A 17,497-nucleotide genomic window follows, 5' to 3' on the forward strand; every position below is an offset into this window, starting at 1 on the left:
AAGTATTAATATCGAATGAAATAATCGATAATTACTGACAACTATCTGTGTAATAAAGTCATTAAAACATTGTCACATTGAAATCTAACTCAATCTAAAATAGTTTATGACAAATGCTCTAAGTCTATATTCTATACACATTTTACTACTACTACTACTACAAGTGAGCCCCCAACCCCTCACACACATGGCTGGAAATTAATATTCATCATCATTAACGACTTCCCCTCTACGCCTCACACACACATACACGAGGAAACAATTTCATTTGCATAGTTATAATTTGCCCAATTTTTCTTTTACTTATTTTTTTTTCGTTTTTCTATTTTGCTGTAAACCCATTTACCGCAACAACTCTGTTAGTTAGTTAGTTGGTTTTGATGGTTAGTAGTAGAACATGACTAACCAAGTTAAGTTAACCAGTTCAGTTAGCCCTTTGAGTTGAGTATGTATGTATGTATGTATGTGTATGCCATGACGTTCTCTAGGGTTTCCTCTTAACCATATTACAAATTATATTGTTTTGTATTTATGGTATATAATTTCTCGCTCTCATTTGAGTTCTTTAACTCGTTTATGTTTTTGTTTTTCTGCGTATTTTTACAGCGGTTTAACATGTAAATTCGATTTGAGTGGACATGAAGCCACAAAACTCACACACACACACACAGACAGATGGAAGAGCGTGAGGTTACACACACACACCTTAATTAAATTTCTAATTATTGTAATTAACCACATTAATATGACCTCATGCGCACCCTAATTTGCTGTAAAAATTTTCAAGCAATCCGCCAAGCATTTATATGTACATATAGGGGGAGCCACTGAGTCTTGCGGCGTAAAATTGTGTAGAAAATTGTCGGTAAACATTTTTACAGTTTATTTGCTGAAAGAGAAGAGAACGAAGCGAACGCGAAACGAAGCGCGACGATGGTATTTGGTTCAGTTTCAGTTTCAGGTTCAGGTTTTTGGTTTGCTTTTTGCCCCACCCAATTAGAGGGCGGCCGTATGGGGTTTTACTTTTTGGTTTTGGACTGCGGCAATGTGGGAATGTGGTTTCTGGACTTTGCCCAGGGTTGCCTTTTATTATTATATTGTTGTTCTTGTTGCTGTTGCTGTTGCCGTCGCTGGCTGGCTGGCGGTTGGCCTTAATGAGGTCATGTGTGTGTTTGGCGACGACAATACCAAACGACGCAGTGGTATGCCAGCAAGGACGGATCCCTCCCCCCTTTTTGGTAGTAGTAGGTTGCTCGGATGATTATGATGGCATGAAATTAACATTTAATTTGAGTTGAAACGTCGACCAACCGCCACCGCCGATGTCTAACACCAAACAGCAGGGCTAATGTATGCCATCTGAATGTGGCATCATTAGACAGAGAAGAAATGACAAAGTTGTCGAGACTTAGACAGAGTGAGAGTGAACGAGTGAGAAAAGGGCAACTTTATCCTATTGGACAATGGCATATAATTTATGTTTGTCTTAGCAGATGCTCTACCTTACGGCTCCTTCTCTCTTCCTTTTATCACTCTTAGTGATATAGCACAACGTTGTCTTCAACAAGTACTTGTGGGGCATGGCCAAGGCGAGGAGGGCGTTTGGGGTGGCGGGGAATGGGTTTCAGCCAGTTAAAAGTTTCTGCGGCCAAAAGTTTTGCTTGTCTGCATTTAAGCAGCCAGCCAGCTAACCAGCCAAAAGCAAAGTTGAGTTTTTTTCTATTTTTTTATACCATACACCCATAGGGTGAAATGGTATATTAAAGTCGCCAAAATGTATGTAACAGGCAGAAGGAAGCATCTCCGACCCCACAAAGTATATATATTCTTGATCAGGATCAACAACCGAGTCGATCTAGCCATGTCCGTCTGTCCGTCCGTCTGTCCGTCTGTCCGTCCGTCCGTCTGTCCGTCTGTCCGTCTGTCCGTATGAACACCTAGATCTCGGAGACTGTAAGAGCTAGAGCCACCAAATTTGGTATGTAGACTCGTGTAGTATGTAGAGTGATCAAGTTTATTTAAAATTTTTGCCACGCCCCTTTCCGCCCCCGCAATTTAAAAAAAGCGTTTATCTCAAAAACTATTCCAGCTAGAGACACCATATTTGGTATGTATATTCGCTTAGTAAATGCACACATTTTGTATGTATTAAAATTTTGCCACGCCCTTTTCCGCCCCCGTAATTTCAAAAACTTGATTATCGCCCGTATTTTTTTACCTTATGCAACCAAATTTTGCACACTTAAATTTAATATTAATATCTAGCAAAACACCAAATTTGATCAAAATCGGACAGAAAACAGTCGAGTTATGCATATAAACGTTTTTCCATAAGGCCGGAGTTGGCCGTTGGCTGGTGGGGGCGCTAGGGTGCTCGTATGACTGAGTGAGCGAGATACTAAGATATGCTTGTAAAAAGCATGTGAAAATGCATTTGTTTAATAAAGTTGAAATATTTGCTTTACTGGTGTATGGTATACCTAAGTCGGCGAGACGACTTACTTACTTCATTTTTTTTTGTGCTTCCTACAAATTTTTTGCTGTTCCTGTTATTCTCTAAAGGGACTAGAAAAACTTTTGGCTTATCAATGTTTTTTCATATTGAAACGCAAAAGCAACAAAAAAAAAAACAAAATTTAGATATATATACCTATATATTATTGAATAACTTCAACTTTGGTCTTGTATTTCCTGCTGCAGGGGAAGAGTTGAATTCCTCTTGGCCAAAATATGCCTTTCATTATTTATTAATGAGGTTTAAGCAGCCATATAACATTTCAAACCGAGATGAACCAAGTGAACGAGTAGAAAAACGAAAAAAAAAAAAAAAAACAAACGAGGACAGAAAATAAACGAGAAAATAGCTTGCCTAGAGGCTAGAAGGCTGTTCAGGAAAGGATGGCCGAAAAATTGTGAACACATTAAATATTAATTTCCATTTTTCGGTAACTGATAAGGTTGCTTGTCGGTTGGTTGGTTTGTTGTTTGGTTTATTATGGTCTAGGAAAAGGTCATGACTGATTTTTACCCCCTTGAAGCTTTCAATTAGCCGCAATGCAGATAAGCTTTTAAGTGACTGCGAACACAGAAAATGGATTAATTCCATGCAGGGAAATTCACTATGTTTATTCCCATTTTAGTTATCTTTACAGAGAAAAGTTTCAACTTTACTAACAAATGTTTGTAGTCTACATAAATTTCAAATGAACTGAGAAGAAAACATTAAACGAATAAGATTCTTTATAGAAAACATCTAAAGCTTAGATTTTACTTGTTTGTTAGTACAAAGAATTATAGTCAGTGCCGCAAGAAAACTTTAAATTTTAAAAGAATGCGACTCAAATTGGTCTTAAAAATTTGTCTTTTACTTTTGCTTTGTTATCACATTTTAGTTTAAGCAATTTTGTCTAAAAGTTGTATTAACAAATAATGTCATATCTTTTCCACTCAAGTTCCGTAGACTTTCTTGGGCGTTCGCCTAGCACTTTCAGTTCGTTCTATGACCAACACTTCAAGCACACGTCGACTTTTTGTTGTCAACTTTCGCCCCTCTTTTTTTTTTTTGGGTGCAACCAAATTCAGCTTGGTTTGCATTTTTTTTGTTGTTGGCGCGTTAACTACTTGGCGGTGGGAATCAGCGGAGGCGCCTCTTTTACATACGGCATATAACCAAACAATCAACCAACCAAGCAACCAACCAACCAAACGACCAAAAGACAGATAGACAGACATCAACCGACACCAACCAACTAACTCAACCCATGCAAACTTTCCAATTGTTAAAACTTTGCACTTGAGCGATTTTTGTGTAGCATATTTTTTGGCATATTTGCGAGTTTCTCGTATGTACCAAGCACTTTGCAAAGAAAACTTTTCAATGTGGTAAACACACACACACAAACACAAACATACACCCGCAAACACACCAACACGCACACACACATGCACATGGACACACACACATATGCAGACACAACTATTAAAAGCCAACAGCAGCCGAGAGTAAAAATGCATAAATAATGTAAGGGAGAGGCACACACTGAGAGTCAGAGAGAGAGATAAAGAGAGAGGTAGAGAAAGAGGTAAAAGCGACGCACCAAAAAAGCTGAAAGAAAAACCTTTGAACAAAAAAAACACACAAAAACCAAAAGGAGAGAGAAGCTGAAGAAGCAATGTTGAAAATGATAAAAAATGGCACAGCAACGAAAATTTAATGCACTGAAGTGCATCTTCAAATCATGCAAGTATGAGGCAGAGAACACCTTTCTTGGGTTATATGATAATAAAGACTTCAGATTGCAAGTTTTAATAAAGACTTACAGATCTAGACAAATGAATACTTTGAACGCCAAACAAATTGGATAACTTTCAAATACAAAAATCAGAAAGATATAAATTTGTACTTGAGTCTCTTGTGCAGACCAAAAAAGTATGCTATGAAAAAGCATACAAACAATATAAAATGTTAAAATCATAATTGAATACGCCTGAATTATTAAAAACTTTTACTTTCTAGAGATGTATAGATGTGCAATTCTACCTTACTCATAGCATAGAGCAGATTAAACTCTGTAGTAGTTGTAAAAATACCCTTTTTGCACAAAGTCAAGCAGTAACCCAAAAAGAACACCCCCAGCCTGTGTCAAGTTGACAGTTTTTTTTCCTATTTCTCTTTTTCTTTATTATTTATTTTCTTTTCCCACTATATATATATATATATACATATTTCTTTTTTCTTGTGTTTGTTGCCCTGCAAGTTCTTTTCCACACATTATGAAAAACTTTCCTCTAGAAAGCACTGATAAACGTTTTTCCTAGTCTAAAAGGACCCACAGTCTCCTCTATCTTTCTTGCTCTTTCTACTGCTTATGTTTGAGTGTATGGGTGTCAACACAAACATGCGACAGCAGGGGCAGAAAGAAAGAGCTAGTACATTAGGCAAATGCTAAGGATATCAGAGAGAGAGAGAGGGGGTCGTTTCGATGTGTGTGGGGGGTGGTGGAGGAAGGGCAGGCAACGCCAAGAAGCTTTGCGTGTCCGCAGCGCGTTTTGAGTTACCTTTTGGCCAAGTTGTTCGCTGTCATGTTACGGCAATTTTACGCCCTTGCCATTTCAGGGACGACAGAAGAAAATACACAAATAGAAAAATAAAGGGAGGTGGTGAGAGTTGTGAATGAAGGGGGAAGGGTGAGTTTTAAATCTTTAAAACAGTTCTCTATGCAGGCAAAAATGCAACGTTTTTAAAGCCAAATGCAAATCCTTTTCATCTCTTTCTAGTTGCATTTGCAACTGCAGTTAGCCCTGCCAGTAGCTGCTGCTGCTCCTGCTGCATTTGCAGAAAATTGATGCTTTTAACCCAAAAAATATATACATGTGTATATGTGTGTGTGCGTTTGTGTGTTCGCTTGTGTTGGCCATCGGCGTAAGCATTTTTGGCTTTTTAGCTGAGAACAGCTGAGGCCTATGTAAATATGCCTAACCAAAAATCTCTCTTGAATAGAGTGAACGAGAGAGAGAGAGAGAGAACCCATTTCTGAACATAGCCATTCAGTGCACTAATTTGAAATTATGTCGATGTAGGCAAATATGGTTAAGATTGCCATCGGCCTGCAATGAATGGTTAGAGTTTATGGAATTTCGTTAAACGGAACTTTAGAGCCTTTTTGCTCCACAACAGTTTGCCAATTGAAACATTGTTACTTAGTCAGCTTACACATTTAAGAGACGCATAAGTTAAATATTTTTTCAGACCATATAGTTTAATATTTGTATGTGTTGTTCCCTGAGTACTCAATTTTTGTGTTCCTGGTTTCCGTTTTTGTTCAGGGAATTCAATTGGTTAAGGAGGTGAGTCCCCAAAATTAGGAATAATGTTCCAGGAAGAAATACAATTTTATCAAGGTTATTGATATTGTGCTAACAGTTGAATTCTTGAAGAATGAATTCTTTTTTTATTTATCGGAAGCAGTAGAAATTAATGTTGATCATTTAAACATTATACTATTTTTTTTGACAACTACTTAGCTACAGCATTAAGACTTCATTTCATTTGGCAGTAATCTTTTCTCTCAATACTTAGCGAATTCGATTTAGAAATTTTAGAACATCATTCTTTCACAGTTCTTCATATAAAAAACAACAATATTATATTTTTTAAAGAATTTCTTAAAGTTTTCAGAAGGACTTTTTTAATAGAACCATCAGCTGAAGAGCATATATGAGAAAACTACATGAATCCTTTCCTTTTAAGAATTTATGCCATTTAAATTGTTTACATGTTCGCCTATAAAAAGGAGAAGTAAAAACTAAAACATAAAAGAGTTCTTGATGTTTAATCCTTAGCAGATGTTATTAAGACTGAAAATCCGAAAGCCACATCCCACAGCTGTAGGCTTAATCGTATTGTTTTTGTTTTTCAGTGGCCCCAATCACCATTAATAACCCTAATCAGGAGGCCACAAAAACAACTTTCAATTAAAAAAATCTAAAAAAAAAGAAAATAAAACTTGAAAGCGCAAAGTGTCAATGGCAAAAAACCAAAGAGAGAAAAAACTGAAGAAAAATCCAGTTGACTAATTACAGGCCATGTCAAGTGCGAGTGAGAAAGCAAAAATGCAAGTCAATTAGAGGATGCTGTCAATGGCAAACACATGGCAACTAAAGAGAGAACGAGATAGAGATAGAAAGGAGAGAGAGAGATGAAGTAAAGAGAGAGAGAGAAATAGAAAAAAGACAGCAAGTCAAATGTGTTAAATAGTTAAAGGCTTTAATCGTTAGGGTCTTTAAAAATTAAAAGCAGAGAGTGAGCAAGAAAGTTAGATACTGAGTGAGCAAGACCAAGGGAGAGAAAGAGAGAGAGATAGATAGAGGGGAGGTTGAAAGGGGATATATGGAAAAGCAAAGCAAAGACAACAGCAGAAACAGTTACAACTGTCAGCTAAAAAGAAGGAGCCACGTTAAGTAAAATGGACTTAAAGTTTTAACAAGCTCTCAACCAAGTGGCTGACGAGAAGGCGAGTCAGGCAGAGAACACTGGCGGAGGGTATAGAGAGGGGGGCCATTGGTCGCGCGGCAAAGCCCCTTTTGGATAGCGAAACAACAACAAAAAGTGTTGCTTCTTGCTATTTACTTATTTTGTTTGCATTTACTTAAATCGGATGAAAGGATTTGCTGCTTAGAGCGCGCAACAAAAGTTCCCTCGTTCTCAGCGACAACAACAGCAGGCACCAAAAGCAGCCCACCCCATGGAGGATCCTCTTTCCCCAGGCAAAATCTAGTCGGCATCAGTTTTCGTCTCTTTTTTTCTTCCTTTTTTTTTTGCGCTGTATACTTATATATATACATTTTTTTTTTTGCAAATGAACTTCGTGCAAAATTGTGAACTGAAAGTATTTTGCTTCAAATCGGTTAGCAAAAATTTGCTTTTGGCTTAGATTTATGGTCATTGACTGTTTTTTTTCTCTCTTTCTTTGTATGTGTGTTTGAGAGATAAATCCTTATACCCTTTTGCTTTACTGTCGTCAGGCCAACCTAACCTTTAAAAAAAAGGGATCACTCACCCGCTTATACTAATAACAAAGCCAAAGAAATAAGGAAAAAAAAAAAACAAATCACAGGCCTGGTTGCCTTCCTTTCGCTTTTAGTCTCTGTCTCTCTCACTTCTTATTTGTAAAATCCTTTTTATGTAAATAAATTCTCAAGTCCATTTTCAACATATTTATGCGCCATTTTACACACCCAAACAATAGAGAGGGGAAGCAACAATAAATTCGCTTTGGTTAGTTAATAAAACGACTTTTTGTATACCCTGTAGGATGAAATACTTAGAAGTTAATCCTACTACATGAAGTTATAATTTATTAAATTTAATAGTTTTTTAATACTTCTATGTACAATTATGTCTCCTTTCACTAAATTTTTTATGTTTCATACCCAGGGCTTTATTATTAAAAGAAGTTTTTCACTTCATTTTCCTAGATTTAGTTACTCTTTTTACCATATGATAATTCCTTATATCAATGTATTTCAAATTATTCAATACTTAAGCCGTTTGAGTTTATGACGACATAGGCTACAATTTCATTAGATTTACAAACTCTTTGATTAAAGGGTATTAAAAACCTAAGACCCGAAACCATCAACATCATCATCGTCATCATCATCATGGCCATCATCATCTCTGAAGACATTCTCGTTTTGTAAATCCCATTAAGAAAATTTCCCCTCTTACTGGAACAGAAGAAAAAAAATATACACAACCCACAAAAAATAAGAGAAATGAGCTTTGACGCATTAGAAAGGAAAATAATCAGAGGCCAAATAACAACAAGAAAAGGAAAAGTGTAAGGTAAATTTACTGTTGACATTTCATTTTGTTCATAGAATTTGTATTTCGATTTCATTTGTCTCATTCTTTTTCTTTAAACTTTGATAGGATAAACATTCTTACCCCCTTTTTTTTGGTTTAATGGCCAAAATGAAGTATTGTTGTTTAGGTCAAGAATTGGCAAGAGGTGAACAGAATGACAATATGATGATTTTTTTAATCGGATTTGGATTTGTGGCTCAGAGATGAAAAGGAATTATACGCTTCATTGTCGACCTTTATAAATTAAACTAGTTAAGATACTAAAACTATAAATACAAAACCTTAAAAAAGGAAAATTCAATTAATTTGTTTAAATTCTTAAGCAAAAGAACGAAATCACTCTATGCAAATCTTTGAATTTGATTTTGAGGTGCTTCCGGGCTGGCAATCACTTTGCTGCGCGGTCTGTTTAATTAGAAAAAATGTTAATTTAATGCTTGGTTGGTTTAGTGGCTTAACTTCATGGTTTTTGGTTGGCTTTTTGCCTTTTTTTTCGTATGCCTGTCTGTCAAATGTCTATTTGTTGTTCCTGTTTGCAATGCAAAAAAAAAAAAAAAAAAAGGGAAAAATAAATAAAAATAAAAGAAAAAGAAGGATCGTAAGCCACTCAAAAATGGCAATGCTTGACTCTGGTCTGTCGACCTGTCTGTCGGTCATATTCAGTCTCGGTCTCGGCCATATGCCGTCTGTTATAACAAACCATAACTAAAACAATTGTCACAATAAATGAAAGGACGACTGTCAGTTACCTTTTACCACATAAATACATATGTTAAGGAAGTTTAAGTTTTGTTGTAACTTCATATAATTTGTCTAGCGTTAAGGACAACCACAACCAAATGCATTATTGTTCCCTTGGAAAAAGCGAGGCTCGTAAGTGCTTTCACTTATTATTAGCTTAAGTTACATTCATTTTAGAGATGTTCGTTAAACAGTTTAACACTTTAGTTACAGGGTACAAAAATACGCCACTCAACGCAAAAGTTTTGCAACAACGCGAATGAGTGTGTTAAATGATTCATGAATCATGTGTGTGTGTGTTTCTGTATGTGAGTGAACGGATATATGGGAGACTGTAAGTGCGAGTGTGTATGTTTGCCCTGGGCCAAAAGTGCTTAACTCGTAATTTTTAGAGCTACGTGCAAATAAGGCCACTGAGGCCGCTCCGGTTTCGTTTAGTGACGCTCGCTGACTCGTTCGTTCATTCTTCCGTCTCTATCTCTCTCCCTTTCTCTTTCTCCTTGTCTCTGTTTCGCACAGCAACAATTTGAGTGCATTTTATTGTAGTTGGTCGCTCGCTCGCTCTCTCTCTCTTTCTCTCTCTCTGTTGTTGTGCATGAATATTGCAGCTGATGACCCCTCAGCAGCAAGCGGGCAAAGGGTCAAAACTTTTAATTAATGTTTATGGCTGCACTGCGGTTCACTCGCTCGCCTTTTAAGTAGAATTTATTTTTTTTTTTGTTTTTGCCTTTTTGTTCTTTGTATTTTTCTTTGTTTTTTTTTTTTTTTGTTCTTGTACTGTAGTTCTCCGTCTGTTTCTTGTCTGAAAAGATCGGACTGCAGCCTAAAAGTAGACCTCATATTTTTTAATTATTTCATTTTTTTGTGAGTCTTCATAACGTTTAATCAATTAGGCAAAGAAATTTTCATTGCATGTCTTTAAAAAGAAGATGATAGAGATGGTTGCGTGAGTAGAGGGCTGGTAATAACATTTTACTCGAATCCAAGTTCTATATCCAATGGACAACGGGAAAAAGGTCTGCTTACTTTGGCATGAATAATGGTAAATGATAAGGCAATATAATAGTCCAATTCATTGAAATACGTCAGTTTTTTGTAATTGTAGCATACTTTTTTGGCTCTCATACATGAACTTGATTCAAAGGAAATGTTTCAAATATATGTAGCATACTTTTTTGGGTTCCATGAACATACTTTAACTGATGCGTTTTCGAAACTTCTTATTTAGGGTATATCATTATTGTAATATGTTGAATTATTTGCCTTTTGAATTATTATATTAAGCAAACCAAATATATAGCATATATTTATGGGCATTGATATAAATTGTAAGTGAATCATATTGCAGATACGCTTAAATTTTAATTTCAAATTCATTTAAAATTAATTAGAAACCATTTTTTTTTTACTGCTACTTAAAATATCACAAACTTTTCGTCGTTCCTGACACGATTCAACCTAAACTCATCATCTCTTACAATATTTCTCTAATTTGCTAGGCATGCGTGTTTTTTTTTTCTCTCCTTTCTTTATTCCTGCAAAGAGAGATGGAGGGGCAACTTTTCTTTGTGCACGCAGGGGAATAATTACAAAATTTATGAGCACGACAATGGGCGTGGCCTAATAATTGTCAATGGGTAGATGAAGGAGGGAGAAAATATGAGGGGCTTGGAGGTTGGATGGTTGGGGGAAAGACGGCAAGCTCATAAAACTGAAGTAGTTGTAGTTATGGTTTGCATGTTCTTAGTTTCATTTCATTTGGGTTTGTTTTTCGCTTTTCGTTGTTTTTTTTTTATATGGGGCACACGCCAAGGGGTTAAAGCGGCACGCGCTGGAAAATCTTTTTCACTAGCTTTTCCTTTTTTTTTTAGTTTCTTTTTCGGTTTAATATAATGCGCATTTTAATGTCATTATGTTGAAATACATTTATATGTATATACATTTCCCTTTTTCTCCATTTCTTTTGCTTTAAGCGCAAGCTAAACTTTAAAAGGAAAAAGCAAAAGTGCAATGCAAATCGCAAGCATAAAACGAAATAAAAAAAAAAAGAAAACCAGATGGATGTGGCAGAAAAAGAGATGGAGAAGAAGAAGTAAAAGAATAAGAATGCGGCAAAGTGAGCTATTTTTATATGGCAACAGCAACAAGGGCTCACTCACTCTCACTTGGCCCACCTCACCTCTCTCCAACCACCTACAAGCACTACCAGAGTTCTCGTTTCATTCTCCACTTTTGCAGTCAGACAAAAGCAACGCCATTGTCGCTTTTGTGTTGCATAGTTGACATTGTTGGATTTCTACAAAAGGTGTGTTGCCTAGAGTGGATTCAAAGGCGGGGTTTCGGGATGGCAGAGGCGTGGCATGGCAGACCACAAAGCTCACACACACACAGAACACAGACACGGCACAACACACCGAGCTTTACATTTGATTTGGTTTCGCCTTAGCATAGTGCCATATTTGCTTTTGAGAGAAAGACAAGAAGAAAAAACTATGAGGGAAAAAAATAGAATGGAAAAAGATGTCCCTGTCCCTGTCCATGTTCTTTGTGTCCTTCTTGTTCGTGTACAGACAATTGCGACTGTTCATCTTCACACCTCATTGCTTGATCCCACTCTCACTCTATCTTTCTCTCTCTCTTCCTCGGTCTCCTCCTCCCTTTGTCTCTAACCTGCTATTTCTCTTTGGTAAAACTTGGCAGAACAAAAAAAAACTTCATAGAAAAATAAAAGCCTTGTGTAGTTTGTTTATACTTCTCATCTCCTCCTGCTGCAACTATTTTTTCTTTGCTTTATCTTCTTGGCTAAAGCTAAACTAGAAATTGGACAGATAGTAAATTTAAAGTATTAGTGTGAAGCAAATCACTCATGAAATGGCTTTTCAAGGCAAATTGAATATCACTCTATAAATCAGTTGACAAGGACTTGCTGCATTTCCTTTTTTAGGAATATCATAAACTTCTGAATCATTACATTTTGGTAAGAAAATTGAAACATAATTTTTAAATTGGCACCAAATGCTGTTAATGTTATAGGAACTATGATATCGAAATTTTACAATTAACAAACATATTTAAGTTTTATATTTAAGAAAAAAAAACATTATTATCATCTTGTTTGTTTGGTTTATACTAACTTTTTTGCTAAGGAATCTTTAAATGAATACTAAATTTCACTAATTTTAACATTTTAAAATCTGATGATTTAGGTGGAAACTCTTAAAAATACTATACAATATCTCTCTCAAATTGTAGAGATCTTCAAAGGGAAACTGTGATTAACTGATACTCAAGGCACTCCATTTAAATCAATTTTATACCAATTAAATGTCCATCTCTAATATATTTTTAGGAATTCTTGTTTTTTAAATGAAAGAAAATGCTATAAACTAATAGTTTATAATAATAAGATAATTCTTAGACAAACGTTTTTCACATAGAAACAACTAATAAGAATGAATGATACATTATTTCTTCCTACATTCAGTTACGACTTTTGTACTGCGTAGAATTTCAAATGATATTTGTTGTGTAAACTGAAATGTATACCATGTACATATACCACAGCCACGCCCCTCATTTGTCGTTTTGCTGTTTGTTTTTCTTGCAAATGAGCGAGTCAGGCGTCAAATGCGTGTGCACTTTGTTAATGCCTTGGCATATCATTATATTAGCAAACATTTTCCCTGCATGTCGACTCTATATACCTACTTATATATGTAGTAGCAAAGCGAAGCTGCTCAACAATAATAATGCTCTGACATTTATCACATTTTTTTTGTGTCGTTGTTGTTGTTGTTGCGTTTTTCGGACAAGTGACCGACCGGGCAAAGTGGCTCTAAAATTTCAGTGCCAAATGAGATGAAGAAGAAACATAGAGTCTAAAAAAATATATATAAGTATATACCAAAAAAAAAAAGATAGGTAGGAAAGGGAATACAAGGAGATGTAAGAGAAAGATAAATAAATGTTGGGCAACAACAAAGAGCAAAACGCCATAAATCTAAATAACAAATTTTTACGAGAAACGAGACCATAAATAAGATGTTTGTTGCGGCGGCGGCCTAGTCGAAAATAGTGTGTGGACCAACGATGAAGACCATTTCGCCATTTTGGCCATTTCACCATACACTTCCCCCTCCCCAATTACCCTGCCCGTAAAGCAACAACAATTCCTGTGAGTTCTCTTAATTTAATATTATTACTTTTCATTACAACGCTCTACTCCCCGCTTACATATCTCTCCCTCTCTCATCTTTCATCTCCTCCTGCCATCCACCTCGGAGTTCTAATGGGCATTTTAGTTTTTGGGCAAAGGGAAAGGTTACCAAATGTCAACACATTAATGTGAGCATCCACACAGTCCTTACTCAATGGGCAATGTTGGCCAAAATATATAAATATATATAAGTACATATATATATGTATAAATCAACATTTATCTGTGGCCATTTGCTGACAATTGAAAATAACACTCGTCTATATCTCACTTTGTGCCTAATTACGTTAAGTTAAATGGCACAAAATAATGTGCAATAAGAAACCATCAGACATTTAGCTTACTTTTGGTTGAGGAAACTAACGTAACAGTTATGTGAATTCTAAACATTCTATAACCATTCTAAAAAGTTTTCAAAAAATACCATGAAACTTGATTTTAATCACTTGGTGAAGACGTAACTATTTAGACTGAAGAATTCTGGTATTTTATAAGTGTTGAAATTATAGAAGATTCAAAGTTCCTTATGAAAATAAAGCAATAAAAAGCGAGAAAATTTTTAGAAGCAAAATAATTTATAAAATCAATTTAATGATCTATTCTAAAGAATATTTCTAGCATATTTTCACTTTCATAACCAACTTTTTATTTAATTTACTATTTATCATTATTGATCGAAGAAGTCTATAGATGTTCAGTTAATTACTTTACCTTGCATGCATATAAACACACGTTTATCGTAAACCACTAAAACTGAAACTGAAACTAAAACTTGGCTCAATCAACCTAAAAAGTTGTAAATTTCAAATTACTTTTATCCCACACTTGGTTTTTTTTTGGGGGTACCATATTTCATCGTCGCCAAAAAGTTTGCCATCCTCTAACTCTAACCAACTCATTCGGCTTAAGTAGAGTATAGTTAGATAGATAGTAGATGGAGATGGAGATGGAAAATTGCAGAAGAAGGGAAACGAGAGGAGAAAGTAAAAACTTTTGCTATATGTTAATTATGGCTCGGCATTTATTTGAGGCTTAATATAGCATGTCGTATTCATATAGTTTTACCATTTGTTGGTTTACGTGGCGATTTCTCCCCTCGTTTTCTCTCTATTTCCTATCTTCTTTCTCTAGATGTCTCCACTGGCTGACGTTTCTGTGTATTTTTTTCGCGCTGTCTAAACGAAAAGTTTTCAAATTATCGTAGAATCAACTTTTTTTCTAGAGAAATATTGTGGGAGTGTAGAGTAGGTAGTAGTACCGCAAGCATCATAGCTAAAATCCGGAGTTGAAGTTGCTTCAGAGAGTGGGCGAGTTGGAGTGGGCGTTAAAGTGGTTGGGATAGGTTTGTGGGAAATTAATTAAAACTTGTTGCAAAAACCAAAAGTGAAATGAGTTGATGCTGAGAATGAAGATGAAAATGACTATGATGTTCAGTGACTTTGCTTTTTAGCTATATATATTATATATACATATATATTTAGATATATTTATATATATTTTGGAGTTTAACTTGACAGTTGTTAAGTGGCTGGACTTTGTGTCATAATTTCAACAAACGACAAATTAGCTGAAAAGCGGAAAATATATATGAATGTTGATGAGAGAAAAGGTAGGGGAATTGAAAATGGAAATGAAAATGTAGGAGGTCAGCAAAACCATTTACATGCAATAGTGCAAAAGGGGAGCAAAAACATTTTTGCATATGTTGTCTAACAGTTTGTCGGTCTGTCAACGCCTAAAGAAGAAGGGCTTGCCACAGGGATTCACACTGAAAAACTGACACAGCGATAGAGAGACAGAGAGAGAGAGAGAGAGATAGAGTCTGAGAGTGAGTGTGAGAGAAAGCCGCAACCCGCAACGAGTTGTACAAACATTTCACGCGGCAAAGTGCCGCATAAATTTCAATTTAATGGGCATATACACAAAAAAGAGGTGCGACAAACTGCAAAACTAGGCAACACTGAGAGAAAAAAAAGAAATAGAACCAACCAGCAACAAAAAACACATCAAACGTATAAAAACAACCAACCAAATATGTTGCAGGATATGCAATGTCTATGCCTGTAGCTCACACCCTCAGCTTGTTTATCGCTCACAAATGAAATGAAACGGCAGTGAAAGGTGAACCAAGCGGAACGACAGCCTTGGCGCAAAATATGACCAACATTTGACTGCAATTTAAAATGCCAACACTTTGATTGTTATTTGGTTTCGTTTCTGCCACCATTTTAAATTCTACGTCTATAAAGGAAGAGTAAGAGGAAAAAAAAGAAAAAGAGAGAGGACGAAATACGTTTAACGATCCTTATTGTCACTTAACCTGTTGAAATATACCTTTTAATGTCATATCTATAATGTTGATTAGGTGTAATTAGATAATACAAATTACTAATAATACTTTTGAGATAATATCTAAGAGTGAAACATTTCTAGTTTAATTTGGTTTAAAGATTTAACCGAGCCATCTCGGTTTAGCCTCTTGGGAGAGACTTCAAAAAATATTTTTCCTTATTTTGGTAAGTCATTAAAAGTTTGTTGACAAAAGGTTTTGATTTTTTGGAAAATATGTACTATTGATATTTAACATTTTATCAGCAAAAATTAAAATTTAATAGCAAAAATAATTGAAGACTCTAGTTAAAGTGGTTTTTGAAAAAGCTTCAAAGAAATCGTGTCATTCCTAGTATTAAACTTTCTAACCAATTATGATATACAAAAGATAGATGGATCGATATAAGATCACAATTTTCTTGAATGCGATTTAAATTCATTTAATGTATCAGCTTTTCTAAAAATTCTAGGATCTTATGCTGATTCTAAATAGTTTTCTAAACAATTATAAGCAAACTACAAAAGTAATGTCTTTGTCTATTGAATTGTACCCTAAACTTCCATATATTATAAAGTAAATTTCAATTCAATTCCATTTAATAAATACTACTTTAATATATTTCTTCTAAATACTTCTGTTTTATGTTCCTTAAAGAGCTCTCACAGATTCAATCATTTAGGATAATACAATTCAAAATATATGTTTACCAACAATCGAGCCAGTTATTTCGGAATAATAGAACAGCAAATATAAGCCACTTAAACAAATCTTTACAAATCTTTAAAAGAAAAACCCTACATAAACTGCATAATCCAATCCAGAAACTCTTTCATAGAAAATATCCTTCTCCAACCACTTGAAAGAAAAACTTAACTTTCAACATGAACTCATATTATGTCTAAAGTTGAACTCCCTGTTCACTAAGTTACAACTTAACAGCTAACTTAACTTGCATAACAACAAATACATAAAAAAGATGGCTTAAATAATGTAAAAATCAACAAGAACTTTTATATGAATATTTATAAAGTGAAGAAAATGTTCTATTCTCGACTTTCTTCATTTCTTTTTTTTTTTTTGTGTCTTCTTATTGCATTTAATATATTTATGTATGTATATTGTAGAATTTATTGTTTGTATTTTTGTACTTACGGGCTGCATCAACGTGTGGGGGTGTCCAGATGATAAGCAACAGCACTACAAGGATGCTGGATGTTGCTGCAACATAACTGGAGGATGCTGCTGCCATCTGCAGACCCATTATTTCTATATATATATTTATATATAAATGGGCGGGGGAAGGTAGTTATATAACTATATATATAGATATATATGTATATATATATATAGAGATAGGCAGGCAAGTGGGTTTTATTTTTTCCCGTAGAACAACAACAACAACTTTAGTAATACTTAATATGCAAAATTCTTAGCTCTGTCTCACTCTCTGGCTCTATATACTATCTCTTTTATATTTTTTGTGGGAGTCAGACTTACTCTCTGGCTGACCCGGTTCGACCTTAACGTAACTTTTTACGCTAAAATTTGTTTTTTTTTTTTTGTTTTGGGAGTGTTTCAGGATACGTTTCAGGATATAGATTAGCGTGTATTTGTGTGAGTTGTTATGTATGCGAGTGTGTGATTGTGTGTTGTTTGTGTAATTATTGGTAATTGAATAATTATTATTTAGAGTTTTTTGTGGTTTTGTTGTTTTTTGGAGGGGGCGGGGCGAGTATTTCAATCATTTGTTAAATACATTTTTGCGAGCCGAAAATCATCGGATATAACAAGATGTGTGAATAAATGCGATGTCATCATCATCATATTACATCATTTTTTG

At 35.1% G+C, this 17,497-nt stretch overlaps 1 protein-coding gene and 1 long non-coding RNA gene across 6 annotated transcripts in view; both read right to left on the reverse strand.

Moving 5' to 3' along the window:
* Positions 1-16,956, reverse strand: part of LOC6642302 (tyrosine-protein phosphatase Lar) — a 138,425-nt gene extending 121,469 nt beyond the window's left edge. For all 4 annotated transcript variants that reach the window (XM_047010567.1, XM_047010568.1, XM_023175860.2 and 1 more), the window contains exon 1: positions 16,810-16,956. In XM_047010567.1, the coding sequence (XP_046866523.1) occupies positions 16,810-16,918 (109 nt within the window). In that variant the 5' untranslated portion in view covers positions 16,919-16,956. The remainder of the gene's footprint in view (positions 1-16,809) is intronic.
* A 193-nt stretch (positions 16,957-17,149) lies between these two features.
* Positions 17,150-17,497, reverse strand: part of LOC111518598 — a 44,782-nt gene continuing 44,434 nt past the window's right edge. For both annotated transcript variants that reach the window (XR_002724010.2, XR_006954191.1), the window contains exon 4: positions 17,150-17,195. This is a non-coding gene — a long non-coding RNA (uncharacterized LOC111518598). The remainder of the gene's footprint in view (positions 17,196-17,497) is intronic.

The sequence above is a fragment of the Drosophila willistoni genome (genome assembly GCF_018902025.1).
Source record: "Drosophila willistoni isolate 14030-0811.24 chromosome 2R unlocalized genomic scaffold, UCI_dwil_1.1 Seg167, whole genome shotgun sequence".
NCBI classification, from domain to species: domain Eukaryota; kingdom Metazoa; phylum Arthropoda; class Insecta; order Diptera; family Drosophilidae; genus Drosophila; species Drosophila willistoni.